This window comes from Aspergillus tubingensis, assembly GCF_013340325.1.
Source record: "Aspergillus tubingensis WU-2223L DNA, scaffold_11, whole genome shotgun sequence".
NCBI classification, from domain to species: Eukaryota; Fungi; Ascomycota; class Eurotiomycetes; order Eurotiales; family Aspergillaceae; genus Aspergillus; species Aspergillus tubingensis.
Window position 1 is genome coordinate 1,194,931 of NW_023336285.1, and position 27,996 is coordinate 1,222,926.

General features: G+C 49.3%; 6 protein-coding genes across 6 annotated transcripts; 2 read left to right on the forward strand and 4 right to left on the reverse strand.

Moving 5' to 3' along the window:
* Positions 1-1,390: 1,390 nt before the first annotated feature.
* Positions 1,391-5,002, reverse strand: AtWU_09744 (putative nonsense-mediated mRNA decay protein (Nmd5); the record flags this gene model as incomplete). Its single annotated transcript, XM_035504850.1, has 8 exons — positions 1,391-1,548; positions 1,600-1,717; positions 1,770-1,948; positions 2,000-3,867; positions 3,924-4,108; positions 4,182-4,642; positions 4,766-4,844; positions 4,913-5,002. 8 exons carry the CDS (start codon positions 5,000-5,002, stop codon positions 1,391-1,393), a joined length of 3,138 nt encoding a protein of 1,045 aa, XP_035360743.1.
* Positions 5,003-5,687: 685 nt separating this feature from the next.
* AtWU_09745 (SKI complex RNA helicase subunit SKI2) lies at positions 5,688-9,831 on the reverse strand (the record flags this gene model as incomplete). The annotated part of the gene is made up of 6 exons (XM_035504851.1): positions 5,688-6,188; positions 6,239-6,418; positions 6,473-6,660; positions 6,712-6,991; positions 7,044-9,543; positions 9,602-9,831. The coding sequence occupies 6 exons, from the start codon at positions 9,829-9,831 to the stop codon at positions 5,688-5,690; spliced, it is 3,879 nt and encodes a 1,292-aa protein (XP_035360744.1).
* A 1,043-nt stretch (positions 9,832-10,874) lies between these two features.
* On the reverse strand, positions 10,875-13,439 carry AtWU_09746 (uncharacterized protein; the record flags this gene model as incomplete). The annotated part of the gene is made up of 5 exons (XM_035504852.1): positions 10,875-10,959; positions 11,013-12,686; positions 12,738-13,220; positions 13,276-13,344; positions 13,420-13,439. The coding sequence occupies 5 exons, from the start codon at positions 13,437-13,439 to the stop codon at positions 10,875-10,877; spliced, it is 2,331 nt and encodes a 776-aa protein (XP_035360745.1).
* A 1,907-nt stretch (positions 13,440-15,346) lies between these two features.
* AtWU_09747 (Hsp70 family protein) lies at positions 15,347-17,600 on the forward strand (the record flags this gene model as incomplete). Its single annotated transcript, XM_035504853.1, has 4 exons — positions 15,347-15,373; positions 15,442-15,568; positions 15,630-15,695; positions 15,820-17,600. The coding sequence occupies 4 exons, from the start codon at positions 15,347-15,349 to the stop codon at positions 17,598-17,600; spliced, it is 2,001 nt and encodes a 666-aa protein (XP_035360746.1).
* A 6,103-nt stretch (positions 17,601-23,703) lies between these two features.
* Positions 23,704-25,138, forward strand: AtWU_09748 (uncharacterized protein; the record flags this gene model as incomplete). The annotated part of the gene is made up of 2 exons (XM_035504854.1): positions 23,704-24,087; positions 24,164-25,138. The coding sequence occupies 2 exons, from the start codon at positions 23,704-23,706 to the stop codon at positions 25,136-25,138; spliced, it is 1,359 nt and encodes a 452-aa protein (XP_035360747.1).
* A 557-nt stretch (positions 25,139-25,695) lies between these two features.
* On the reverse strand, positions 25,696-26,965 carry AtWU_09749 (S-adenosylmethionine-dependent methyltransferase; the record flags this gene model as incomplete). Its single annotated transcript, XM_035504855.1, has 3 exons — positions 25,696-26,522; positions 26,622-26,783; positions 26,905-26,965. The coding sequence occupies 3 exons, from the start codon at positions 26,963-26,965 to the stop codon at positions 25,696-25,698; spliced, it is 1,050 nt and encodes a 349-aa protein (XP_035360748.1).
* Positions 26,966-27,996: the final 1,031 nt, after the last annotated feature.

Here is a 27,996-nt window from a genome sequence, read left to right on the forward strand (position 1 = left end):
AATTACTGATCGATGATGGAGATGATCAGTCTTGGAGGCGATGATGTCATTTCTTTGCCGTATATCACGTGACAATGCTTATGTAATGATATACAGGGTGCCGAATAACTTTAGTAAGGATGTATAAAGTTCTGTGATGGTTAATCGGCATAAGGCGCTATGGGGGAGGGGAGGGGGTTTTTTTCTAGTTCTGTTGGATGATTTTGGCATCGCCTTACGAAAAAAAAAAAAAAAGTTGTTATGCATGGTTGAACTGTGAGGTCTACGTACTGTAGTCATATTAGAAGAGTGCTGTGTTGGTGGGATGAATAAATATATAAAGACTCTGAATGTATATATACTATTAGTAACCACTCATTTCAAGTTTACGAGGCTTATAGAGCTAACATGATAACTAGTAATTATTTTTAGTTAATAGTTATCAAATAACAGGTCTATCAATACCAAGCTATGTGGACAAAGGGCATTAATTGTATTTAGCTATATCAGTAGGAGGATATGGTGATGGCGAGATCATCACAACTATTTTGGAACTATACTGGTGGTATTGCACTTTGCTTGAATTGACCAATAACTAAAGACAATAATTCACCGCTTTCAACAAACTTCAATACATGTATGGCACCGTTTGTAAAGCCTAACAGCCGAACACCGTCAGTTACTATGTAATAGAGATAGACTTCTAACATCTGTCTGGCTGGTAGTTTCGTGGCCAAGAATTTGAAAGACCAGTAGCTTTATATCGCAGGCTTTGAAAGAGCAACTTGCTTCATGCTAGCCAAACGGCAATCATTCACAGGAGTATCACAGTATTTACACATTTCTAAATGCCTCACAAGGCACGGACTCAAATTACTGCAAAAAAGCACGCGCTGCCCATCGGCCACCATACAAAGAGCATTGATCATTCATACTCAGCTGCAGGTTGGCAGAATGCATAAATATAGCCTTCACGTTGTCCGACATTATAACCATAAGTCAATTGACAGGATTAATTGGGGGGAATCGATTCTCTTCGGATTTGCAGCACCACTGCACTCGAACATTGGGGGGTAAAAGGAACTTTTGGGAAAATAACCGGGGACATCACCAGAGGGTTAGTAAAAACGTTAACGGAACAGGAGACAGAAAAAAAGAAATTGTTCTAAATGACAAAGGAAAAGAGAATAAGAAAAGGCATAGATGGCGTTATAACGTATCCAGCAGGCCGCTCGACAACACTAGCCGTCGCCACGACAGATGTGAAGATTTACAAGCCTGCCAAAACAGACATCCAACCTGGGATGGCATTTTTTCTTTTTCTTCTTTTTTGAATTTCGTTGCGATGTTCGTTGCCTCGAAGAGACCGACTGGCTCGTTTCGTCAGCCCTCCGGGTTCATCGTAGCGCTTCTAGTTCCCATTGGTCTGGACACCAGCCGCCTCGGCGTTGGCCGCCGCCAAAGCCTTCGCTTCAGCCTCGTGGAACACGGACTGGAGAACTTGCTGTTCCTCTTGGCTCAGGATCTTCGCAAGGTTTTCGTAGAGCTGGGGCTGTTCTTGTTGGAGACCTATTTCATTGTCAGTGGCCGTACACTCCAAATAGTCGAACATGGACTTACTCATAAGAACGTGCTTGAACATGCCGTAAGGCTCAACCTTGTCCAGAGGGGTCTCCAGCAGGCTCTCCTCATCAAGGTCATCCTCGTCTTCATCGGCAAAAGAGCCGAACTTCTGGGCCTATATAATGTGTCAATGGTGATCAACCGAATGCTGATTCGATATAACTCACCTCCTTGTTAAGGAAGTCAAGGTAAGCGGCACTGTCATCGGGGACATCGCCCTCCAAGAGCGCCTCAGCCTCATCCTGCTCGGTCCACTCAACCTCGCCATCCCAGTCGTTCTCCTCATCACCTTCGTCCTCTTCCTCATCGAAGGTGAAGTCCGACTCCTTGGTGGCATCCTCACGATCTATAACAAAATTAGTACACATATTGACATAGTTAGGCTCAGGAAACATACGCTTGATGGCTGCCGGCAGGGTCTGGAAGAGCCTGGTCACTCCCTGGAGCAATCTGGGCCAGCCTTGCTGCACGCTGGCCGGGACATCATTGGCATTCAAGGTCAGCAGAGAGCTGATTGCGGCAATCGACAGCTTCTTGTCGTGGACTCTGCGGAAGTTGTCGATGTTGGAGAACCAAGTGCTGAAGAACTTGTTCGTCCAGCCCTTGGCTTCCAGAACCTGAAGACTGAGAACGGGGTTGTAGTAGATGGCGTTGATGACCATCTCCATCAAGTGGATGCGGTAAGACTTCGTCCGGGCCTCGCCGGCGTCGATGACGCGCATCGCCAGCTCAATGAACACGGGGATGTATTGATCGATACCACCGCGAAGGTTCAGCATCAGCGTCTCCGCGAGCTTGCAGCCGCAAATCCGATCGACACCGCCGACCTTCTCATCTTGGAAGATGTCCTCAACCATGCTGACAACAGCGGCAAGGTAAGCAGGAGTCTGGACCATCGTTTGCGAGCCGTAGGCAACATAGTTGTCCAGGGCGGGAAGCATGTCTTCCAGGTACAGCTCAGCGCCAGCCTTGAAGGTCTTGTGGATGAGCTCAAAGGCCTGCCACATCGTGGGAGAGATGGACTTGGAAGCGAAAGTGCAGCTGTCAATGATCTCAAAGACCTCATTGTAAAGGTCATAGAGCTTGTTCTCAAGAGTGATGCTGATAACAGGCATGAGGATCGTCTCGAGGTGGAGAAGGACATCGGGGGTGCTCTCCAGGGTCAGGATCAGGGTTCCGATCGTTTGCAAGACACCCAGAGCGGTGATGCTCTTGTCATCCAAGAAATCGCCGTACGCATCCTCGTCACCCTTGGCCGCATTGCGCTCCAAGAGCTCGCCGACGATACGCATGTAGGTGTCACGAAGCTGCTCGCTGAGTGCCACAGCGAAGGGAGTGAGTTCGGCGGAGAAGACCTCGACAAAGTCCTCCATGACATTGGCCAGAGCATCCACATCAACCTCGTTCGCGAGCTTGAGCAGCTGCTGCATGATCTGGGGAATGTTCTGCTGCATGGAAGTCCTGATGATATCGTGACGGATGAGGGGCTGCAGAGCGAGCGCAGCCTCGACTCTGACAGGCAGTTCAGAATCAGTCATAGACTCAAGGATGTTACGGTAGATGATCATCAGATTGTTGGGATCCTGGAAGTCCAGAGCTTCGAACTTCTCCAGAGTGTCACAGGCACGAGCCCTGAGGAAACCGTGGGGACTGCGGAACTCGGGGAAAACATGGCGGACGAAGAAATATTCCACCTGGTCCGCAATGGGGCTCTTCTTGCCAAGGATGACAGAAGCCAGAGAGCCAATCATGCGCAGAGCACCCTCCTTCTCCCTGGGCAGCTTCTGGTCATCGGGAGCAGACTCGTACTTGCTGACGACGCTGTTGACGAACGTAAGGATGGAGAAGGTTTGCTTCTTGCGGTTCTTGGTAAGGGCCACCAGGAAGTTGGTAGCGGCAACGTCGGGGGCCGAAACTTCCTCGTAGAAGTTCAACTTGCGGTGAAGGTACTCGGAGGGATCGGTCTCGAACAATTCAATGTCCTCATCGGACTGGCATAGGATGGGGAAGATGAAGTGAGCGATCAAGTTTTCCATGTGAGGCTTCAGGTGCTCCCACATAGCCTTCGGCTTGACACACTCCTCGAGGAAGATCATGGTGTAAGCAAGCGCGGGGTTGCTGAGCCACTGTCCCTTGGACACCCACTTGTCGATTTCCTGCAGGTATCCCTTGAGAATTTCGGGGGCGAAAGTAGTGATGAAAGCCTTGCCGTACTGGGTGTAGTCGGGAGTGCTCGACTTGCTCATCGTCGTAGGGTTTCCGTACCTGCGAAGTGTGATTAGATGAATGCCCCACGCATACACTGCGCGCAATCTACATACCTGATGAAGAGACGGTTCAGGTTGGCATACGACCACTTCTTGCACTTCCACCAGTGGTTGAGCTCTCTCTCCTCCTTCGACTCGTTCATGGCGCTGGCAGGAGGCTCCTTAGCGATGATACGCAGGAAGAGCGTGCACCAATCCACCGTTGCTTGTTGTGTTTGAAGGTGCGGCGAGAGTTCGAACTATACCACCATCGCATTAGTCTCATTAAGTCACCCGGATTGAAAACCTCTCATCTCTTCTTGGTTCACCCACGTAGATAGCATGCTTGTAGGACTTGACCACGATGCGGAGCATTTCCGCCGCCTCCAGACTCTCTTCATCGACAAGCTTCAGACCGATGCTCAACAGCTGAGGGAACGAGTGCTCGACGATCTTATCGAATTCCTCCCTCTTCTCTCCGGCCTTGAATCGGTATACACGGCAGATGGCCAGCAGGCACTGCAAACCAGCGTAGACGGAGTTGGCATCGTTCATGCCCAGCAACTGGAGAGTGATGTCCAGGAAACCGGGCCACTGCTCGGGGAAATCATGCTGAAGGATTTTCTGAAGAAGAGGAACCAGTTGAGCCCGAACATTCGGCGGCGTGGATGCCAGGGCGGGAATCAGCCTCTCACGGAACCCCGGTTTCTCCTCCTCGGGAATCGGTGTGCGCAGCGGACTTTCTTCGACAGGGGACCAACCACGGTTGATGCGGTTCTTCAGGTAAACACCGGCTAGAGAAAATCATCGTTACGTTAGATTATTAACTCTCTTTTGTTGTTTGAGGGTGTTGAATAAAAAAAAAAAAAAGGGCGGTGGGTGATCGCCCGGACGGTCACCACAAAAAAAAAACCTACCCGACAGTTGGACGGCATTGTTCTGTTCCCCCTGCAAAATATCCAAGAGCGCATTTATGAATCCAGGTTGCGTCTCGGCCTAGAGAGAAATATGATATGAGTATGATGCCACACCGAGCAGATCTGACACTCTATTCCCACACATACATATTTCAAGTCCAATTCAGCTTGGCGTCGATTGTCCGCATTGGGGTCGAGGGTAGACTGTATACGGTCTCGTAAAGCGGCAACATCCATCTCGCACCAGCAAGGGCCCCCGGTAATAGAAAAATCAAGCTGGAAGAATAAAAAAAAAGACCCCGTTACGCGGTGTGTGAGCCGGGAGGTGTGAGGGGAGGAGGAGGGGGCGAGATGAGGGCGATAAAGTAGGCGGGGGGGGAAGGAGGAGAAGGAGGGATTGATAGTCAAATAATGTGCAGAGAGACAGCAAAAGTGCCCTTTGGGTTTGTTGGGTTTGGTTTTCTCTCGTGGTTTTTCAAATAAGCGTGCCCGCCCCGCGCCTATGGCAGCTAATCAGAGGCCTCGCCGCCACGCGCGGTAACAGAATTTTGCTTTTCTCCTGAGCCTGAGGCCTCGGGATTGGGGGCAATCTAAGGCGGAATTTTCCCTGGTCCAAGCTTGGAGCGACTTTTTAAATTCTTAGCATTCTTACAAAAGAGGGTCTATTGATTCGAGTCTGGGGTTCGGTTCCTTTATATGTGTGCTTCTAGCAGCCGCCTCAGGCAAGGAGAAGGGGAACTAATGAAACGCACTGGAAACAACAATAACAAAAGGCAAAGATAAAAAAAGTATAGTATCTAGTGGGAAAAAAAGGAAAGAGTAATTCCCCACGTGGTTTCCCCTCTCTTCCCCCCAAACAACAACCATCCCTCCAGCACTGACCAGTTGCTCTGCTTCCCACTACTAGTACTCCGTAGTAGCTTCACATGTACAAAGAGGCCGCAAAAATCACATCTCTCTTGATCTGCTCCTGTGCCTGTTGCATCTTCGTATACAACGTCGGATCACCCACCAACTTCGCCGCATTCTTCACCTCCCGACATGTTTCGTCTAAACGCGTAATGGTCCGTACAATGGTGCCTTCCATCACATCAGTAAGGTCGGTGATACGGTTAAAGGACATTCCCTTCGCCCATTCGTAGACAACCTCGGCTAGACCAAACCGTGGCTGACTAGCGAAATCGTTGCTGTCTTCGCTGGTTTGGATCACCTGGTGCTGAATCTGGAAATCATTGACACGGTCGGAGATCCTCACAATGGCTTCCTTGCCCTTCTCAAGACGAGGAGTCAATGTGGGAACGTTCTCTGTCTTTTCTTGGAAAACGAATGCGGATAACAAGGCAACAATCTCCTCGGGTTCATATTCAGCCAGAACGTTCTCGAGGATCAACTCGGTCAGAACAAGCTCATCGGCGGAGTGAATCTGTTCGGTGATTAGCGTTTGAATTGAACGAGGAGAATTGGAGAACTTACCTCACATGCTACCTTTCCTTTCAGCTGCACGCGAGACTGCTCGTCCACGAAACCCAGCTCCTTTAGCACCTGGATACGCTGCTCATAATCAGGCAGCAGAGCAAGGTTCTGATCGGACATGAGCTGTTTCAACTGAGTGATATTCTCTTTAACCTGCCATTCATCGTGTTGCATTTCGAACTGCCGCGTGTAAGCATTACGGTCGAGCGTGTTTTGGGACAAAAAGTCACTTACATGTTTCAAGAAGCTGGGACACTGCAAGCATTTGCACCCTTGCGCAATGGAGGCCTGCTTTTGCCGCTTCTCTAATATATCTCTGACCTGTAATTCCTTGATTCGGGCCCAGTCTATCTCATCCCAGACTGAACTGGTCCAAGAAGCGCAATGTTTAGTGAGCTCCTTGTCTGCGAATTTGCTTGCCTCTGTCCACGACGTTAGTAACACTGATCTCCACAAGCGTCCGCAAAACTCACCCTTCTTGATGTTAAGATACCATGTAGGACCACCAAGCTTAACTATCGTATTTGTGACGCACTCAAGGTCCAACAGGGGCACCTTGTACGCTTTCAACGCCATATCGGCGGCGCGGGTGGGCAAAGTCTGCAACAAGTGTCTAAACTTTGGGAGGAAGGGAAGAATATCGCTGGGATGGCGCTTGTGTCCGAGCCTTCCTATCTCAAGAACTTGAATACTAGGTGTCTGACCGCCGCTAACACCCTCGCGAACAATGACACCTGCGGTTCGGAAACCCTCCTGTAGAATAGTTAGCTGGACTCCTCGATCATCGGTAATGGGGCATGTCCACCTTTCTGTACACGATCAATCGCTTCGGCACAAAGAGGCGTTTCCCAACGGGGGATGAAAGCAGGCCCACGTGGAGCTCACTTGTAAGCTTCTCATATTCAATAGAGGCAGCATGGCAGGCCGCAAGGTCAATATCGCATATGTCACAAGGCTCTCGCTTGATTTTCGCCAAGCTGGCCTCCGAAAGCTGCACCTGCTTCTCGTGCTCTGGTAGCAGTGCCTGAGTGGCATTCTCACTAAAACTTCTCTTGATCATTTCTTCAATCTTCAGGGCCTCCACGCGCAAGAGGTTCAAGATCATGTTGTATGTGAGCCTGAATTGAGACCGCAGTTTAGTCGGATCACCAAGAATCATCCTTCTCAAAGCGCCGGCTGGAGGAGCTTCATCTCGACCCGCATTGACGATAATGACGTATCCCACATTGTCAAGACCTCTACGTCCAGCACGTCCAGCCATCTGAGTGTACTCTCCGGGTAGCAAATCTCGGAAGCCTTTGCCATCATGCTTGCGGAATCCGGAAAATACGACTGTTCGCGTTGGCAGGTTGAGCCCCATGGCAAATGTCTCTGTAGCGAAAAGAACCTTGACCAATGACTTAGCGAAAAGAATCTCGACAATCTCTTTCATGATCGGTAGAAGACCACCATGGTGGACAGCAATTCCTCGACTCAACAATTCGCGAAGACGAAGAATCTGTGGGAGGGTACGGTCCTCTGGCTTAAGTCTTGTGAGGGACTTTTCAATGAACATATGAATCAGACTCTTCTCCGAAGCAGTGGAAAAGTCTTGGTTGGACAGTGAGTCGGCATTCTGTTCACAGCGCTTTTTGGAGAAGACGAAGATACAACCAGGCAGCAGATTCTCTTTACGAAGGTGCCCAACGAGCTGCACCCAAACAGTCTTGTCCTGAGCGGCTGTGGTCCGTCCACCACCTCTTCCTGTACGGGCAATGTTTCCAGTGCCTCTGTTTGCAGGCTGCCCCCGGCCACGAGGGGCTCCTCCACGTTGTCCATTGCCACGAGCACCACCTCTTCCACCGGCTTGTCCACGTCCTCGTCCCTGAGGAGCTCCTCCTCTGCTCGCTTGGGATTGAGCTTGAGCCTCGGCCGCTTTCTGGGCCTTGACTTTGTCTCTTCCGGAAATGATCTCATCGGCTTCTTTCCAGCCGTTCTCGAGGAACCGCTTGTTGGAATCCACAATCTTGTACTTCCCCTTGCCAGCCCAGAGATAATGCTCGAGGGGAACAGGTCTCTTCGCAGTTGAGATAACGTAGATGTCCTTCTTCTTCGTGCGACCAACCCAGGATGCAAACTCATAAGTGTTAGGAACGGTGGCAGACAAGAGAATCAGAGTAACATGTTCGGGAAGCATAATGATGACTTCTTCCCAAACAACACCTCTTTCGAGATCGTTAACATAATGCACTTCATCGAAAATCACGAACTCCACGTCTCGGATCAGGTCAGCGCCTCTGTATAGCATACTTCGTAAGATTTCAGTAGTCATGATAAGGCAGCTTGCTTCCGGATTAATCTGAACATCACCGGTCAAAATACCAACATCATCGAACTCTGTTCTAAAGTCTCTGAACTTTTGGTTACTCAACGCCTTGATGGGTGATGTATAAATAGCCTTCGTCATATGCTTCGCGGCAAGAGAGATGGCATATTCGGCGACGACAGTTTTACCAGCTGACGTATGAGCAGCAACGAACACGGAGTCGCCACATTCAAGATGATAAACAGCCTCCTTTTGGAAAGTATCCAGTTCGAACGGCCACTCCCGAGCCATGTCGGGAACCAGATCGCGGAAGTTCGGGATTTCTTTGTTGACATCGACGACATGAGCCCATTCTTTACCGGCTTTCCGTTGCTGCATGCCTGCGAGCAGCGGCGCGTGGGGTTCCAGCGCTGGGAACTCGACAGGCAGCAAAGAGTCAATATCTTCCTCATCGCTGAGCTCCGCCTCATCATCGATCTTGACGCCTCCAGCATCTGACGCTGTCTCCTCTTGCTCAACATGCAGATCGGTCTCTTCCTGCTGAAGAGCGTGCTCTACTTCCTCGTCTCCTTCCGCGGCCTCTTTAGTCTTTGCTTCCTCGAACTTCAATCCCCGAGAGAAACCAGGAGCGATCTCCAACAGGCCACCTTCAGCACCAAAGTTGATGATCCGATCGAGGCCTGATTGCTTGCCGCTGGCTCTGGAGTGCTCCGGCGTCTGAGCTTCAGATTCCATTTCAGCAATTGCCTCGACACCATCCAGCCCACCTGGAGCAAACGGGAAGAAGCCAGCTGCGCCTCTTACAAAGTCCGCACGACCAGCTGGCCGGCGAAGAAGTGACGTTGAATTTTTGGCATTTGCACTAGTGGCGGGAACGGTTACCTCGTGGTAGCCAGTAACGCGGCCTTCCAGGCCATCCCGATCAAACCGGACGATAGTGCGTGTCTGTGTACCAGCGACCTCGAACAGATCAGTGTAATCCGTCGGGACATCCCATTTCCTGTACCATGTCAGTATCCGAAACACATGAGTATGCTAGCGAATGTCAGGTATCGAACCTTTGTAGACGGTTCAGCCATTCAGGACTAAATGTGGATGAAGGGGTTAGGAACTCCTGCTCTAGCTCCTGCTTGAGATCAGCAGCATCCTGCCGAGCCTTTTGACGAGGTTTGAAGTCCTGGTAGACACCATCCTCCTCTTCGGCCAGCCTTGCGTCGAAAGCCGATGCGCTAAGGTTTTGCGAGTTTAGACTTAACTCGGCCAGCGCCGATGTCAGAGTCTCCGCCATTTTCTATAACTTCTAGCCAAAGGTGTAAAGAAAGCTCTGAAGGTACGCGATCTACTTCAGCATCGCACGACACGTTTGAGCAGAGATCTAACAGAGAGCCCCGCAAGGTAGCGTGACGGGAGGAAGATCTTATCAAAGCGGTAAGCCAAGGTTAATTAAGACCTATGAAAAGCCTGCTGGCAGAATCCAGCATTCACAGGGGAGTAAATTGACAATGGACCCTATGCCAGTAGTAGCTTTGAGATGGAAAGAATAGCTAGCACCGGTGGTTATTCGATGTGTTTGGCGGCGGGAAGTTCGCTGGCGCCAGAACCAACCAGCTCTGGCTCTGACGTCGTGTGGGGACTGCAGCTTCCGCCCACCGGTGGGATGAATAATGTTAATTCACATCCGGATGAACTAAAGCCATTTGGGAGAAAAACAGAGGGGAATCGGAAAATCTCAACGATCAGCTTCTTCCCCACAGATTTTCCTCCAGGGGGTTGTGGTCTTGCACAAATTCTGCTTCCCCCAGAGTGGTGAATGGGAAGGCACCCAAAGCCAGTCGGCACAGGATATCACAACTTTTTATTCCTGTTCATGTGCCCTACTACTAACAATACAAGGTAGTGTGGTCCTTGTACAATGAGTAATCCATCATGTACAGTCACCAGAACGCCAAAAGCAAATGCGAAACGATGATTTGAACCCAGTGTTACAATCGGAATGCTCCCGAAACAAACGCGCAAATACCCGTGCTGGAAAGGGGATGCCAGGGAACAAGCAGGCATCCATCGTCGTGGACAGTCCCAATCCCCCCTCAAAACATCAAAAGATGGTGTTCTATCTCCAGTCGTCCAATCTCGTATGCTGAATGCCAATTATCCGTCACACCCTGCGCCCTTTCATATACCCGCGCAAATTGAAAGAATATCACACAGTCCAAATAGGATTTAGTAAAAATAAGAGTATGGGGCGTTGGATGAACCGCTCACCCTTGAGGCGAAAGTCGTGCTCAGCAACTATCCCAGAACTTACCCATGACAGGGCTAATGAATTACTCGCTAACGATAGGTGATAACAGGGAAGGTCTTCCTGTCTGTTACATTGACCTGGTATTCGAAGATCCCGTCCACAGTGGCGACGTATCTATACAGTCAGCTGGAGTTTACCCTATAATCAGAGCAAGACATGGCACCTACAATGTCCGGCCATCTGCACCCCAACCAATACCAGCTGTGCTACCCGGTTCCTGGTCTCGACCAATGCCCAGGCTACGGTCAGGAAGTTCATTCAACACGTTACGAATCCATCGAGGTGAACGAGCTTGTTCGTAATCCCACTGTGTCTGCCGATACCGCAGGTGACTTTGCCGGCTGTGTGGTAACATGGCATTCTGTCGCTGTTGCCGTCGAAGGCGTTCCACGGCCACGCTGGCTCTCAATTCAGTGCCGGAAAGCCGCGGTGTATCTTGCAAAACCTCCGGCGTGCCGTCCTGACCCTCAAGCCGTCTGTGGCCTGAACGGGATCGCTGGTGGTTTCTTGGCGGGGGCAACAAGTCTGCTGTGGTATTAGAATAATCAAAATTGGCCGACGGACGGTTCATTGTGCCATGAAGCCGAGCCGTAGAGCCCTGTTCGTTACCGGAACTGTTAGGCTCACTGGAGCTGGAATCTGCAGCATGCGCAGGGGTGTCCGAACGATTAGGGTATATCTCTGAGGGCGAAGCAGTCCAGCTGAGTGTAATACTAGGCTGCGGATCGGGGTTTACCAGTCCCGTTTCGGGAGTCCTACTGCTGGCTTCATTATGGCTAGAAGTCAGTAGGACAGAGCCCTGGCGTCTCGCATGTTGGCTGCGATCACCAGTTCCCGTTTGCGAGTCCTCTTGGTACAGTTCTCGGTTTGGATGGCTGCGTGGTGGAGGCGAAGTAGGGCCGGAGGCTCGACTGACCTCATCCGTGGGACCGTGGAATCGGGGGCGCACTGTAGGGTGAGGATGAGCATTAGCTCTAGCTCGCCGCTCTGCTAACCCGTCCTCCATCCTCGACGTCCATCGTGCTGTATTCAGAAATTCAACAATCAGCCTCTCTCTTTCTGTGAGGTCCTGTATCAGGCTCTCACTTAGTGGCGAATTGCCCGAACCCGTCGCGCCTCGGTTATGGAGTGATTCATCTAATGCGTCAATCGCTCGCTGTGATGCGTCGAGCTCATGCCGTGTGTCCGGGGAGGCTCGACTATCAAGTTCGAATAATAAGTCATCCAGCAATGGCTCCGTACGGACTTCCTGCAAGTCGGGCTCATTCATATCCAGTTCCAGTATCTGTCTGCGAACGAAACCGCGACGGACATCGGCAATCCCAGCTCGCCCCTTGTCTTCAAGCCATACCAGGAGATCCCAGGGCTCAGGTGCAAACGCCATACATCGTACAGCGCCTCCATTGCAGCAAGCTCTTGACGAGTTGAAGCGACAAATTATCGCATTTTGGCCCTGAGGCTGGCGTATAATATCGCGGATAGTCCCAACGTCAAAGATGGTGATAACTCCAGACTGCGAACCAATCGCGCATAATCGACTAAATTGAGAAAAGGCGACAGTGAAACAGCATCCATCGTCAAAGCGTGTGCCTATGTCCATTTCTATACAACGAAGGAGGTCCCAGTTCCATCCACAAACTTTGTCACCATCATCCGTCACAGTCACTGCATCGAGGTCGCGGGTAACATCATAGAAATATGCACGTGTCTCATCACCAACCGCGGCAAGGACAGTTGAATCGGGTGACATGATTGCATAGTTCATGCACGCCGGATGATGAAGTACCTTGAGGACTTTTGACCGGGCCAGGGAGTAGACGGTAACGGTCTTATCGTTATTACTGCAAAAGCGATCAGCATCTCAGGTGACCCAAAAATTGCCGTGCCCATACCTGAGAATGGCTATATCTTCCTCCGCTAGCTCCTTTCCATCCCCGGGCAGACGATGGATCGTCACCGAGTTGACGATGCTGCCTCCGAACTTGTGCAATTGCACCTCCGGAACCTGCCTACTATTACCATGGCGAGCTGGTCCAGGCTCGTCGCCAGGCATCCAAGGCGGTGATATCCTCGCAGGCGGTTCAAGATCGATTGGCAAAGCACTGTCCACGTCCGACGGCTGGAAAGCCGGTGTATCGGCACGGGCGCGCGGACTCCGATCGGACGATAGCCCAACAAATGCGCATTCCCCATTATCGGCGCCCCCCACCCCAATCCAACCGTGACCAGCAGCGAGACATTTTGGCTCGAACGGAATAACGGCAATGGTCTCCCGCTTTTGTGATGAAATGTGAATCGAGTATATGACTCGCTCGACGACAACGTAGATCCTGTCCGGGTCCGCGGTGCTAATGTAGTTGCGAAGTTGTTGATGGCTATCATACGATTAGCACTGATCAGCCTGCTTTTCTGCGAGCTCAATGTACAGACAAGTTGGGAATTTTGAAGGGGAAGAAGCGGCGCTTGTTGGGAAGGATAAGAGACTCCGTCGGATGATGCCTGCAGATTGATGTGACTTTAGCAATCGGCCATTGAAATTCATTATCTAAGTGGAAGGGGAAGCAGGAGACTGACGCGAGCGAATCCGTAGTCATTGTGAAGGAACGTCGATATAATATTTTAAGGTGACATGGTCGGAAGTACAGCTATGGCGGAGCTCCGATGTTGCGGGAAAACGACGGACAACGCAGAGGGAGCAAAAGAGTCGATGGTGAGTAGTAGAGACGACGAAAAAGAAAAGATGTAATGGGAAGGGAAACAGCTGAAAAGGAGGCCGGTGTCGCAGGGTATTATTGAAAACAGGGTCTAGCCTGAGAGTGGGAGATTGAAAACTAGAGCTTGTTCGAGTAAAGTAGGTAAAGCAGAGGGAGCACACCACACCAGCACCAGATACCTCCTCTCTCTCTGTCTTGTCTGCTTCTGCTCCCACATCGCTTTCCCTCCCAACTGATCCGCCCTTCACTGTTTGGACGATTTCGGAGGGTGCGAACGGATGACGTAAGACTTAGCCGGACCCAATCCGGGGAACCTCCAGCGGCGAATGCGGTCGAGTTCAATTCGAGTCCACCGCTTCCAGCCTGCCTTACATTCTTCTCTCTAGACGGTAAGGAAGGTAGATCCTCAAAGTCTTTATTTGGTGTACCTAGGTAATTATCGGATCCTGTAAGGTCATACTATCGCTTTTGCCTGCACGCAGCATGCCATTCAAAGCCATCCCCCTGTAGTGTCTCAAATTCTGCAGTACGCCTAGTCCTGAGTAGACCGAGGTCTCGTGAGGATTTCCCGTCTAGGTTCACTGGCAGCTTAACAGGAAGCAGTGTTTCGACACACCACTGTCTAGCATCCATGGATTCAAACTCGGACGGGTTATCAATTCCCCGTATGACTTTCTATTCCATAGTTTCTTCATGACGTTGACTGAAATATGGCTTCTTGAAGATATTGACACCGACTAGTAATTCTTGATGTTAGTTTTTTGCAATAAAGCTACGGAACATATTTTGCTTGGCGGTGATGACTCATGACATGTCCATGTATGTCTCTTGAAAGTCTATCCTGGTCGATTTCTTTCGACGAATTGGCCAATGGTGAGGACTATGCATTTCGCAACATTTTTCGATCGCAGTATGCAGCCTTAGTTCAGACAAAAGGGATAGTAGAGGATGCAGAAAGTGTAGCCAGACATACTAGCACTAGCTATTATTCTTCGCTGAGATATAAATTGTACCTAGCTGGCCAGTGTAAAGGTGCCGAGGCATCTAGTTGATGACAGAAAAGCAATAATATTGACCACTATTGAAGTACTTTTATGTACTCATATCAACCTGACTTGCTATGACAACTATGGATCGAGGTGCCATCAATGGATATGGCCTAGAAATGTGTAATGCGGGACTTAATATCAATGGAATTGAATCTATTCAGTTTCAACTTGGACGTATTGCTACAAGTGACGTGTATATAGCAACAGCTTATTTTTACAATCAGACTGACTAGTATTTCATCCGAAGCCATTGACTTTTGACTCATACTGACACCTGAGCAGTTAGGGGAAAGAGAAAAGAGAGCGATGGAAAAGTATTCAAGCCACAGTGGCAATGAGTAGAGGACACTGGTAGCTTCTGCGAGCTTTTGCAATGGAAAGAAGAGACCGGCCGGGGCAGTGGCTCGGCAACTCAGCTTGAGCGGTCAAAAGGATCGCTGAGCTGCGATTGGATGGCACGCGGTGTTGCCGTGATTCTACCAAGTTCGACGACGGGCCGAAGCTCTCCGGGACGATTTTTACTAGTCCTGGCAGCCGGCGTCCTCCCTTCTTTTCAAGTTTCTTCCTCCCCAGAAAGAGCTGAAAAATTCTTGTTCTCCTTCAACTCTCCTCCCTCCTGTCTCCATCTTATACCCTCCCTCCTATATCCTCCGGCCCTTCGATTGAATCGACTGGCCCATTTCTATATTTCTCTTTTTAATTAGTTGTATTATTTTGTTCTTCTAATCACATCTCACAATGCTGTCCTCTCGCATCACCCGCGCGGTAAGTCCTGCATCCCCATCATTGTTGATGCTAGAATGTCGTTCCTAACATCACATTCTGTGAATCAGCTCCCGCGCACCACTCCTTTCGCTCGCGCTCCCGCTTTCAGAGTCCCCGGTGCTGCCGCTCGCAGATGGAACTCCACCGAGGGTGGTGAGGAGAAGGTGAAGGGCCAGGTCATCGGTATTGACTTGGGTAGGTTGAAAATCCCTGTGCTTATGATGTAATCAACACAGTATCTAATACGGTCACACAGGTACCACCAACTCCGCTGTTGCCGTCATGGAGGGCAAGACCCCCAAGATCATTGAGAACACCGAAGGTACGCGAAAAATTTTTCATCCGCCGCGCCAGTTCCGCAGTGACTCCGAAATCGGAGCTACACGCAGAATCTCGCTGGTATCATGCAGTTCGAGCGATAGGTGGCTGACTTGAGATGCAAATAGGTGCCAGAACCACTCCTTCCGTTGTTGCTTTCGCCCAGGACGGTGAGCGTCTGGTCGGTATTGCCGCCAAGCGTCAGGCCGTTGTCAACCCCGAGAACACTCTCTTCGCCACCAAGCGTCTCATCGGTCGCAAGTTCACCGACGCTGAGGTCCAGCGTGACATCAAGGAGGTCCCCTACAAGATCGTTCAGCACACCAACGGCGATGCCTGGGTTGAGGCTCGTGGCCAGAAGTACTCTCCTTCCCAGATTGGTGGTTTCGTCCTCAACAAGATGAAGGAGACTGCCGAGAACTACCTCAGCAAGCCCGTTAAGAACGCTGTCGTCACTGTCCCCGCCTACTTCAACGACTCCCAGCGTCAGGCCACCAAGGACGCCGGTCAGATCGCTGGTCTCAACGTTCTCCGTGTCGTTAACGAGCCCACTGCCGCCGCTCTTGCCTACGGTCTTGAGAAGGAGGCCGACCGCGTTGTCGCCGTCTACGATCTTGGTGGTGGTACTTTCGATATCTCCGTTCTGGAGATCCAGAAGGGTGTTTTCGAGGTCAAGTCCACCAACGGTGACACCCACCTTGGTGGTGAGGACTTCGATATTGCCCTTGTCCGCCAGATTGTCCAGCAGTTCAAGAAGGAGTCCGGCCTGGACCTCTCCGGTGACCGCATGGCTATCCAGCGTATCCGTGAGGCTGCTGAGAAGGCCAAGATTGAGCTGTCTTCTTCTCTCCAGACTGAGATCAACCTTCCTTTCATCACTGCTGATGCCAGCGGTGCCAAGCACATCAACCACAAGATGACCCGTGCCAGCCTCGAGTCCCTGGTTGACCCTCTCATCAGCCGCACCGTTGAGCCCGTCCGCAAGGCCCTCAAGGATGCCAACCTGCAGTCCGGTGACATCCAGGACATCATCCTGGTCGGTGGTATGACCCGTATGCCCAAGGTCACCGAGTCCGTCAAGTCCATGTTCGGCCGTGACCCCGCCAAGTCCGTCAACCCCGATGAGGCTGTCGCCATCGGTGCTGCCATCCAGGGTGCCGTCCTTGCTGGTGAGGTCACTGACGTCCTTCTGCTCGATGTCACTCCCCTCTCTCTCGGTATTGAGACCCTTGGTGGTGTTTTCACCCGTCTGATCAACCGCAACACCACCATCCCCACCAAGAAGTCCCAGACCTTCTCCACCGCCGCTGATTTCCAGACCGCTGTCGAGATCAAGGTCTTCCAGGGTGAGCGTGAGCTCGTCAAGGACAACAAGCTCCTCGGAAACTTCCAGCTTGTTGGTATCCCCCCTGCCCACCGTGGTGTTCCCCAGGTCGAGGTTACCTTCGACATTGATGCCGACTCCATCGTCCACGTTGCCGCCAAGGACAAGTCCACCGGCAAGGACCAGTCCATCACCATTGCCTCCGGCTCCGGTCTCTCCGACTCTGAGATCCAGTCCATGGTCGAGGATGCTGAGAAGTACGGTGCTCAGGACAAGGAGCGCAAGGCTGCTATTGAGGCTGCCAACCGCGCCGACAGCGTCGTGAACGACACTGAGAAGGCTCTCAAGGAGTTCGAGGACCGCCTTGACAAGGCCGAGGCCGACCAGATCCGCGAGAAGATTGCCACCCTCCGCGAGTTCATTGCCCAGAACCAGTCCGGTGAGGGCACTGCCACCGCTGAGGAGTTCAAGCAGAAGACCGACGAGCTCCAGAACGCCAGCTTGACCCTCTTCGACAAGATGCACAAGGCTCAGTCCGAGCAGCAGCAGCAGCAGCAGAGCGGTGAGGGCGAGAACAAGGCCTAAATGTACAACCACTGAACTCCCCATGACTTGAACAAGCCATGGGTGTTTCCTGTATTTCACCTTTGCGTTATTCCCTAGAGCCTTTCCTCTTTTTTCTTCCCGATGTTTTAACACGCATGATATGTATACATACCTGATAGCTCTGACTGATCTATCCCTGTTCCGGTGTATTGGTGTTTTTATTTACTCTTTCTCATGTTCATTTCCCTTCTGTATTCTGATTTCTCTTTTCTCCAATCCCCTCTTCATACCTTTTTGGGCCGGGTGAGCGTTTGCACTTCTTTGACAGGAGGGCCATCCGTTGGAACGGATGCATGGAGTTTACATTTTGTAACTTAATGACATTACGGCTGGGAGACCACGAAAAAAAGGATGTGGTGGGCTGGAATCTGTGACAATAGAATATGAAATTCTCCTCTCCATTTAACAACTGTGCTGTGCTGGACCTGATACAATGTATACAAAAACAAGAGAACATACGTAGACACACACGTAGCCATGCCCTGTGAAACACGACCAATTTCATCACCCAACTACTGGCTAGTCTACTAGTCTAATCACTATGACTAGTGAGTCAGTGAGTGACCACCATACCAACATTCTGGAAATCGCCCCGAAAAAAAACCAGCTGGGCAAAGAGAAGTGGGCCAGGCAGGGCAGGGCAAAAGGCGCGGCCGCCGCGTACACACAAAACAAGTCTGTCTGTTAGACTTAGACTACTAGTAGCTTGACTGACTGAACCTGGGTGGTAGGCACACCCTGGTCCAACTACCATCTAACTATCTAGTTAGTGGAGTCCCCATCTATCTATTTATTTTTCTTCTGTTTTCTGTGGGTGGATTCCATACTATCCAGTATCCATTCAATTCAGTCATTCGCATGTAATGAGTAATATTACTTATCCAATCAACCCAAGCTTCGAAGATGGGAAACCCACTCTCTATTCCTGTGGTTAATCTTAAGACTAAGGGAGTGTTCCAAGAAATGATTATAATAATTATTATTATTAATGTCATTGTTTTGGTGCGTAGTAGTAGTGAGTTTTGGATTTGACTGCAATGGGACTAGATACTGAGTTAGTAACTTAGTATACTGTGTGGTCTGGGGGAGAAAGTCGATAGCCTCGTTTTCGGTGCCATGAAATTTAGCGGGTCGGTCTAGGTGGTGGTTTATCTGGGACAGAGGATGATACTTTGGTTGTTGGTGTTAGATTATGTACACTATATCAAATCTGGCATTAGTACTCTGGAGAGTATTTGGCTTTGGCTTGCCAGCTGTTCATACATACATACATTCATTTATTTATTATGTTGTGCTGTGTTGTGTGTGATGTGATGAGGATCGCAGGAGGGAGGGAGGGATGGAGGGAGTGAGTGAGGGATGTCATTAGATGATGTGATTAATTAATATAATTGACCTAGTAGTTAGTAGTAAATGAGTGTCCTGCGAATCAGGTTGAAGGTCTGGGGTGAAACATACATAGCGCATCTTTCTTTCTTGGATTGACTATTCTGTAAAAGTCTGTGAATTTCTGTTGTTGAATGATTATTAATATTATTGTTGTTTTTGTTTAGTATACATTGTTGTAAATGTCGTGATAGATTGATCAATCCTCCTTTTTACGGAGTATTTCTTCTTATCATTGAAGGGGGTTGGATGGATTCTCACTAGGAGTGATGAACCTTGCATTGACATCTACAAAGAGAGAAAAGGAAAAGAGTACACAGTAAGAAGAAGTGGATTGAAACGAGGAATGAAAACCTGCCACGGGTTCCCTGCAAAGATTCCGATGATGCCTTGAGAGGGAGAGGAGGACCTGTTCTGGGTTCAAGTTATTTTTCCTTGTTCTGACGATCCTTCCCGCTAGATCGAAGCTTCTAGCACGCACAGATTATAATTTCATAAGAACAACAGAAGAGAGAGAGAGAGAGAGTTGAACTGTGTGAAAAAGAGGGGCGGAAGTCACTTCTAGAGTCCGTGAGTAGGGAAAGAAAGGTAAATAAAAAAATAAGAAAGAAATAAAAAAAATCTTTCTTCTGACTGGAATGTGAGCAAAGAAACACAGAGAGATGGTGTGCTTGGGGCTACTCTCATCCATCCATTAAGGGACGACGAAACAACCGGGGAGCAGGAAGCAGCGTTCCAGAAGTGGAGCTAGTGATATGCAGGATGGACAGAAAAATAAAAATTGGACTTATCATCATATTGATCTAATATAGTTCAATGGTGACGGCAGGCCAGAACATCACACACACAGTACGTAGTAGTAGTATGGGGTAAGGGGACTATAGTAGGGGTTGTTAAGAGTTTAAGAGACCTGTTTGTTGTCTCTCCCTATCAGGATGTGCGATCGAGGCCTCAATCAACACACCACATCGATGGACGGTCGAATCAGATTAATAGCGATGAGGTCGGGACAACTTACTACTTTATTACTTACTGCGTAGTTGTAGTACTTATTGGTTATGAGTAAGTACTAGTAGTAGGCACGGGGAGAAAGTGCAGGACGTACTTTGGTTCTTATCGGCAGTAAGACCCCCAACTGTAACCAATCGCCGCTGGTAGACTTGCAGGAGCGTTGCAGATGAAGGAACAAATCATCGATGTACACACATGCAGTGAGGAGCTCTGGCCAAGGAATCTCTCATTCTTCTACACAGTAGGGTGGGCAAGGAAAATATTATGGAGATTGGCAAGTGGACTGAATGGAGGGTGAGTGGATGTGATGAAGGGAGGGGGGCGTTAGAGCGCAAGTAAATCCTGTGTTGTTCTTTGGTCAATCAATGAAGAAGAAGAGAAGATGACGATCCTGGCAGTAGTAGTACTATCTAGTTGTGGTCTGACATGGCCGGTAACAACGCTCTCCAATAATCTGACAGACCTTTGAAGGTGGATTCCTACGGAGTCATTTCCTCTCCTCCAGGATAACTTGTGACTAATGAATCAATCTGTGTCACAGATGATTCTGGCAAAACATCCTGATGAGAGCTGTTATTTTCTGCTTGTGTTTCGGCTGGTACCAAAAGGCCAAAAAGCCTGGATCTCTTTTGCTGGAACGCCCCATTTTTCTGCCCTGACTTGGACCAAACGGGCACTCCTCACGTCCAGCCTAATTTGAGAACCACTTGGAACGAGTCTATTTATTTAGACTGGATAAATTGCGTCTGGCTGCAAAAAATCTCCCCTTCCATCATTTGTCGATCACCGTGTTAACTAATAATGTACCTTGTTCCAGGAATGATCCAGTCAGTGGTGTTTTTTTCGGGGGGGGGGGAGAGGGAGGGAGGGAGGGTGGAAGGATGAGAGGGATGCCCCGCTCGGTTGATTATTTATTGTTGTTATAATTATGATTTTTATTATTTTGATTATAATAAGTATTTATCATTATTTATTAGTATTTGTTACTACTTACTACTGTGGTAGTGTGGATGAAGGACTTGAACTGCCCTGGCTGGGCCTCTTGGATCCAATCCCACAGGAATCCACATTTAGTTAGTTAGCTGGGTTGTGTGTGTGTGTCTCTTTTTTACCAGTGGAAAGGCGGGTATCTTCCCACTTTCCTTCACATTTGCCCCTTGGAACACTCAACCCAGCGAACCAATCTTTGCCCTTTCCCAACCCGTGTCCTCCTCTCGTCTTCAGTTTCTCCCGTATTCAGGGCGGGGACCTTTTTCTTTTTTCCCACCATTCTCATTGCTCTTTCCAATTAACTTCCCCCCTGTCAATTTGTCTACGTAGCTGGTTGGGGAACTCCGGCTTTCGTCAGTGCGAAATAGTAGTAAAAAATTTGATAACCTTGACACGCTGTAATACCCTTGTAATCCACTCTGGCCATGAGCACAAAACCCCCGATCTTCCATGATCTTCTACTTTCCTTCTCATTAAATTGTGTTACAAACAAGTAGTAGATCAGCCGGTCCTCATTGGTCACTTTCCTTTAGTAGCTAAAAATAAACATTACCAACTCCAGCCAGACAAAACTGGAAGTGAACGAAGGAGACTAAAAGGGGATGAGTGAAAAAAATATTTTATGACTGTTTCTTGGACCGATGACACAAAAAGGCCACAGAATGCTTTTGGTGAATTAACTCGACAATTCCTAGTAGATCAAAAAAAAATACTTCTACAGTATATGCAATCATCCAGGTTTCTTTATCAATTGTTGAGATCAAGTCAAAGTTAATATGTTGGCGCATTACCTTTATGGTCATGGTACATATCGACCCTGGTCTAAACCGATGGTTTTTGCTTCTGCTCCGGCAGAATAACACTACTAAAAAGTACACATCTCAGATCCCAGATAGACCCGGGGGGGATCCGATAAATAATAGAATTTAATATAGATTACTTGGGTTGGTTTGTGTTTGTCACTAGTGTGACAGTAGTGGATTTCTATCGGAGGGGCAGGCTAGTGTACAACACAGAGGCATGATTTTCGGGGGACTGAAGGATTTTGGCACAGAATAATCAGTCCAGTGAGGGCAAGAAAGTGAGTGAGTAATTACAATGATGCTCATGGTTCATTTTCAGGGATGGCGCGAAGACCACTACTACCACCACTGGGCCTACTTTTGGTACTACTAATCTGAGATCGATCTATCTATTTATCTCAAGCAGGATACTAATTTAATTTAAGATAGAAGAATAAGTGAATAAATAAATAAATTAATAAAAAAGGAAAAGAAAAAGAAACGAAATGGAATGAAATGAGATTGTCGAAGTTATGATAGAAAAGAGAGAGAAGCAAAACAATAAACAGAAAAGAAAATGGATCTGAATCGGCCATCCCACAAGTCGGAATTCCATTCAGGTTGCAGAAACGGGCAATGAACCAGACAAGTTGTGCAGTCTGTACTACATCGTACTAAGGGCATTATTGTCAATTATTACTACATCTGACACTGGAGCTCACTAGTGCTGTTGCAGGTCCCAGACTTTATCCATGGACTTGTTTGTTTCCAAGGTCCAACTGACCGTAAAATCACTACTTACTATCTACTGACTAGTTTTATTAGCTGCTAGCGTACCTCTCTAGTGGTTGTCTAGAGCTGTCCCATTCGATCTGGTTTAATTACTTTGACCAGTATTGTTCCAATCTTGCTCTCGCCCTCGCTCGCTCTTCTGTGATTAGTATTCCTTCTGCTCTCTCTCTCTCCCTCTCTCTCTCCCCTTCTCTTGCTTTTCTTTTTAAACTTATTATTTTTGTTTCCTTTTTCTTTTTCCCTTTCCCTTTTACTCTATTTACATTTACTCTTCTTTTTTTTTTTCTTTTCCCTTTTTCTTCCCCCCCTTGGTTTAAACTTTCATGCAAACCTTCCATTAGGATCGCTGCCCGCTAGAACTATCTCTTTTGCGCGCGCGCTTCTCAACAAACAGGCACCACTTGTGACAGTCTTGCCTGCTTTCCTCCTTCAATCCATTGGATCCCTTGCTTAACCGTTAACCACTCTGCATTTGTCCCTCAACTCTAGTGGGTTGACAACCATCTCAACCGAACATTCGAGGGAAAAACCGCGGGAAATTTCCTGGTGAGAGAAAACAAAAAAACGGGCAAGGTGCATCGCACTAGCGGCCTCTTTTTCTTCTCTGCTTGGTGGAAGTAGTCCTTGGCTGCGTTTGACATTCTATTCTTCTGATTATTTGCTGCAAGTGTAAGTCCCTCTCTTTCTCTTTTGCTACTTGCTCTCGTCAATACCCCAAACTCTACATCTGCCACGCATTCTGGTCCTTCTCCACGAAGCCTTGGCCTCTTCCTCCTTCTGCCAACTAGCCCATTGTATCCTCTTCTTATCATCCAGTCATAAACTTCTTCCCTTTTTTGTCCTCTCTCCTTCGACTCCCTCTGGCATCTCCCTTTCTCACCCTGCCTTACACACTTGTACTCCTTCGTTCCTCTCTTTCTCCCTCTCCCCTCTTTCATCTTATTCAGCCATTCCTCAGATCTCATTTCCTGCTGCTTTTTCTTCCGCTCCATCCCCCCCTCCTCCGAGTCATATCATCTGCACTCTCCAACAAAGTTTCCATGTGCATGCCAGAACTCAAAAGCGGTAGATTGGATCAACTAATTCTCTGACTGGATTTCTCTTCTTCAGTCTTCTCTACCATGACAGTTGCCGCACCTCCTGTAGCACCCGTGCACGAGAATGGCATGAACGGAGGTGCCCCCGGACATCATGTCAACACTATGAGCCTCCCCCGTTTCCATCCAATCGCAATGAATCCGCCGCAACCAATCCCGCCAGAACATATGATGCCTGCCCATCATCAATTTCGTCCTTTCCACCCCCCTCCACTGCAGGAACAGGGTCCGCCTGCACCTGGTCCGCCGGGTCAACCATTTCAGATAGATCATATTGAGGCTCGCCTCAGGCAACTGGAACATGAAGAGGCGGCTCGCATGGCGGCCCGTAGTCATCTTCTCGCCATCCGGAAGCGAGAGGACGAGGAGTTTCGTAGGATGACTGAAAATGCGGAAGCAGAAGAAGAGGTATGGTTATTAGGTTGTGATATAAAATTTCCCCACCGTTTCAACTCTGACATGGATTCTTTTGCCTACAAATCAGGAACTGCGTAGGCAACGGAAACGAATTAAGCGGGAGTCAATGGGACTGGGATTTAATGCAAGCCTGGACTCTCCGCCGCTTCGACCAACGCCGCCTCGCCGATTATCGGAAACCAATGCAGCGACCACCCTTGCATTCTTCAAGCAACAGAGCCCTCCGGAGCCTCGTCCAATTCCCCCGCCAGCACAAGCGGCACCGCCCCATCCTCCACCGCAACACATTCACCATGATCCTACCGGTGCCACGTCAATCAGACGGAAACAAAAATATACCATAAAGAACGTTGAAGCTTGGGGGGAGCGTCATGGACGTCCGGCCGCGCATGACCCTTCTGGACGGGCGCTCTGGAAGCGGCCGTCGGACGGCAGCTTGGTGTATCTCACATGCCCTGTTACGGGCTGCGGCAAGGCCGACTTCGTGACCTTGCATGGCTTCATGTGCCATTTGACCAAAAAGCACAAGGATCGTAGCCTGGGCAGTCAATCCCGGGCGCTTGAGGTGTGCGGTATAGTGTTTGATCCTAACGCTCCGCTGCCACCCGTGGCTACCGTGAACCGGGCATCTACTGAAGAAAGTCGCCTGGAATCGGGTCCTGCGGATGGCGAGGGATATCAGCAGGAGATGGAATATTCTTCTGCGTCAGATGAGGAGGAGAGTCGGGAGGTCCCTGTGAAAACGGAGGCCTCAGATAGGACACTGCCTGCGCCGCCGGTGACCATGCCTCCGGCGCCGGAGCAAATACCGGTGCCGAGAATGAACGGCTCAACTAAGCAATCCATCTCGTCGATTATCGATCGTGACCCGGAGGATGAACCCCGGGGGCGACTAAGCTCAATCCCGCCTCGGCCGGCTGAGGCACCAATCCAGGCGTCCCCGGATCAAAAGCCCTCGATCAAGGACGAGGCCGAGTTCCCTCGGCCACATGAGACCGAGAAAGAGAATACTGACCCTAAAGACACAACCGAGGCAAAGTAATATATACAAATACATCATAATTACTGGTTATTTTCATTGCGTTGGCCTGTGACCAGGCAAAACTTGCATTTTTATCACCTTGCATAGTCCGAGCATGCTTTTCTGATTCTGTTCATATGCAGCTCTTGCGTCAATACCCTCTTTTCTATTTGTGGGAGGCCTTGTGCACGTTCATTAATAATGTAATGTCTTACTCTTGTCGCAATGATTGACCCTCTTTCCATGTATGCTTGGATTGATGGGGATTCTCTCTTCTACACATGCCCATCCATCCCTATGCCTCCAATCACTAGTACATTCTATACCCTTTATAATCCCCAGTCAAAGATGATATCTTGAACCCCGGGTGCACAGTTATTGTGTCTGTTATTTCCTTGCTCTTGCTTCCCACAAGAATGTCCATATACTGCTTTGGGATGTTTATACATGCATAGCTGTTTAGCTTCTGGCCAGAACGATGCAGTTGAGAGACACGAGTCTCATTCAAAAGTTCCACAGCTCAGGCCATGTCCATAGTCCATGAAAGACATATCATTCAGTCCATCTCCAGTCTAGATCTACCTCAAAACCAAAACATGCACCAAATACCCACTCCCAGACATCAACTTCTCCCCCAACATCTCATCACTCACCCTCCACACGCGAAACACCCTCAACGTCTCCCGCAACCACGCCTCAAACACCTCCGGCGACCGCTGCTGCTGCGCAATCACACACACCGTCGGCGTCCTCCCTGTCCCACTAGAACCCCTCCCCTCAGTACCAGTGGGAGTATACACCGGCCTCAGCCGACACAAATCCGCACACGTGCGCACAAACGGCGCTACCAACGCATCGTTGTAGATACAGTCGCATGACACCACCACGTCGAAGCCTTTATCTTCTTCCTCCCCACCCTCTTCACTACCATCCACGGTAGTGGTAGTACATAATCCCAACCCCTCCTTAAGCGATCCCGCAACATCTAACTCCCAATCTAGGGATGTAAATATCACATTCCCATTCCCATTACCGTTCCCTGTTGCATTCGCTTGTCCCTGCTGGGATTTCCGAGCTGCTGAGGAGGCTGACGCTTTGGTGGACTTCTTCCCCGCCTTGGAAGATCTACTTCCACCGGTAGAGGTAGAAGTAATAGTGCTGGCATTCTCATCCAGATTCTGGCGGAATAATCTCTGCACGTATTCCTGGTCTGTGGCGATGTAGTGGGCTATCTTTGGTGAGAGGGATAGGGCTAGGAGGGCGGAGATGCCGCTGCCTAGTTCGACGATGGTGGAGGTGGGGGTTAGGATGTTGTGTGTCCAGAGGGGGTTGGGGGTGGTATTCTTGGTGGTTGTGGTGTTGTTGGAGAGCCATTCTGCGATGAGGGGGGTGATTTTCCAGAGGACTGTTTTATATCATATCATATTAGATTGGTTGGTTTTGGGGTATTGCTGTGATGATGAAGATGATGATGAGGGAGGGTAATGGTGAATGGTTTACTTACCTGCACCGGTTGTACCACCTGCTCTGGAAGATGATAGCAGAGTCGGGGATTGATGAATGGTATAGTCTTGGTCGTGGATGGTCAGGTCGATGGTTGTGGCGCGAGAGTCGACGAACCCTAGGTTGGCGGAGGGGATGTCTTGGGAGAAGAGGAGGAAGGATTCTATTTGTTTGAAAATGGTTTTTGGTTTCAATGGTTATTATGTGTGGTATACGGGGTGTTTATAGTGGCTTATATAGGTATACACGCTATGATGATATTGCAATCGAGCATGGGAACATACCCTCTTCTGCGTCTTCGACTTCTTCGCCGATGGTGGTGAGGAAGTTTGTGAGTAGATCCATGGTTTCTTCAGATAGAATGTGTGTCTGTCTGTCTAGTGTCTACTAGGTATACAGAGGGTATGTGTTTTGAGTGTTTCAGTTCCCACTTAGGGTAGGCTTGTTTGCTTCTGATATTGGCTGTCCTGGTCAGTTAGTAGTACTTAGTCATGTAGTCTGTCAATCGGAAGATTTCATCTGTAGTGGCGGGCGTTGTACAACGGAGATCAACCGGGGTGTGAAACGGGGAGAATTGAAGTTTTGACTGCAACAAGGGCTTGCAATGGATGAAGAATTGTGATGATAATGAATTTGCGGTGGTTCTGACCGACGGGAAGTTTTCCAGCATTGTAACGGCTGGCATTCTGATTGGTTGGCGGGAAGGGGGTCTCACAGTCACACCGCAGAGATCCTTAAAACGTTTCTTCATGTATGCTGCGACTGCATAAGAGGGTTGATGCATAAGTGGATGAAGGAGGTCATGACAAAGTCAATTGCCAATAGTCTTTGGACTGAATGTCTGGTGCCTGAGTACGTCCTGGATAGCTAATAGTCATTTGTAGAATGACGGTGGGAATCCCAACAAAAGCGGAACTGGGCTTAGCCCGCGACCGAGACTTTCCGATCGCTTTTCTTGAATCATGAACTGCGAATCCCTTGGACTCTAGAGGCTTCTTATGCCGTCATCTGGGCGGGAATCTCTGGAATTGTGGATTCAATTAGTTCATATATCTCTCCTTGGCTATAGGTACGTAGTGATCTAATCTGCTTACTGTACTGCTGTCATGTCGAGACAGCTTGACAAGCTCCATAGTTTGTGTTTATGTTTGTGTTTGTGTCTGTCCCCATGATCTCCTGCTCTCCCCGTGTGTCAGAACCTTGAAGTTGTCGGCTGTGCTGGACCGCGGCTAGTACTTTATGATGTTGCATTCAGATTCCCGACCGATCTAGACGATGCATGAGCCTAGTAGTAGTAGGGGAGGTACTACTGGTACAGTAGTCGTGGCCTCAAGGGGAGAGCGTTGTCACGATCGCAACTATTGTAGCGCATTGCA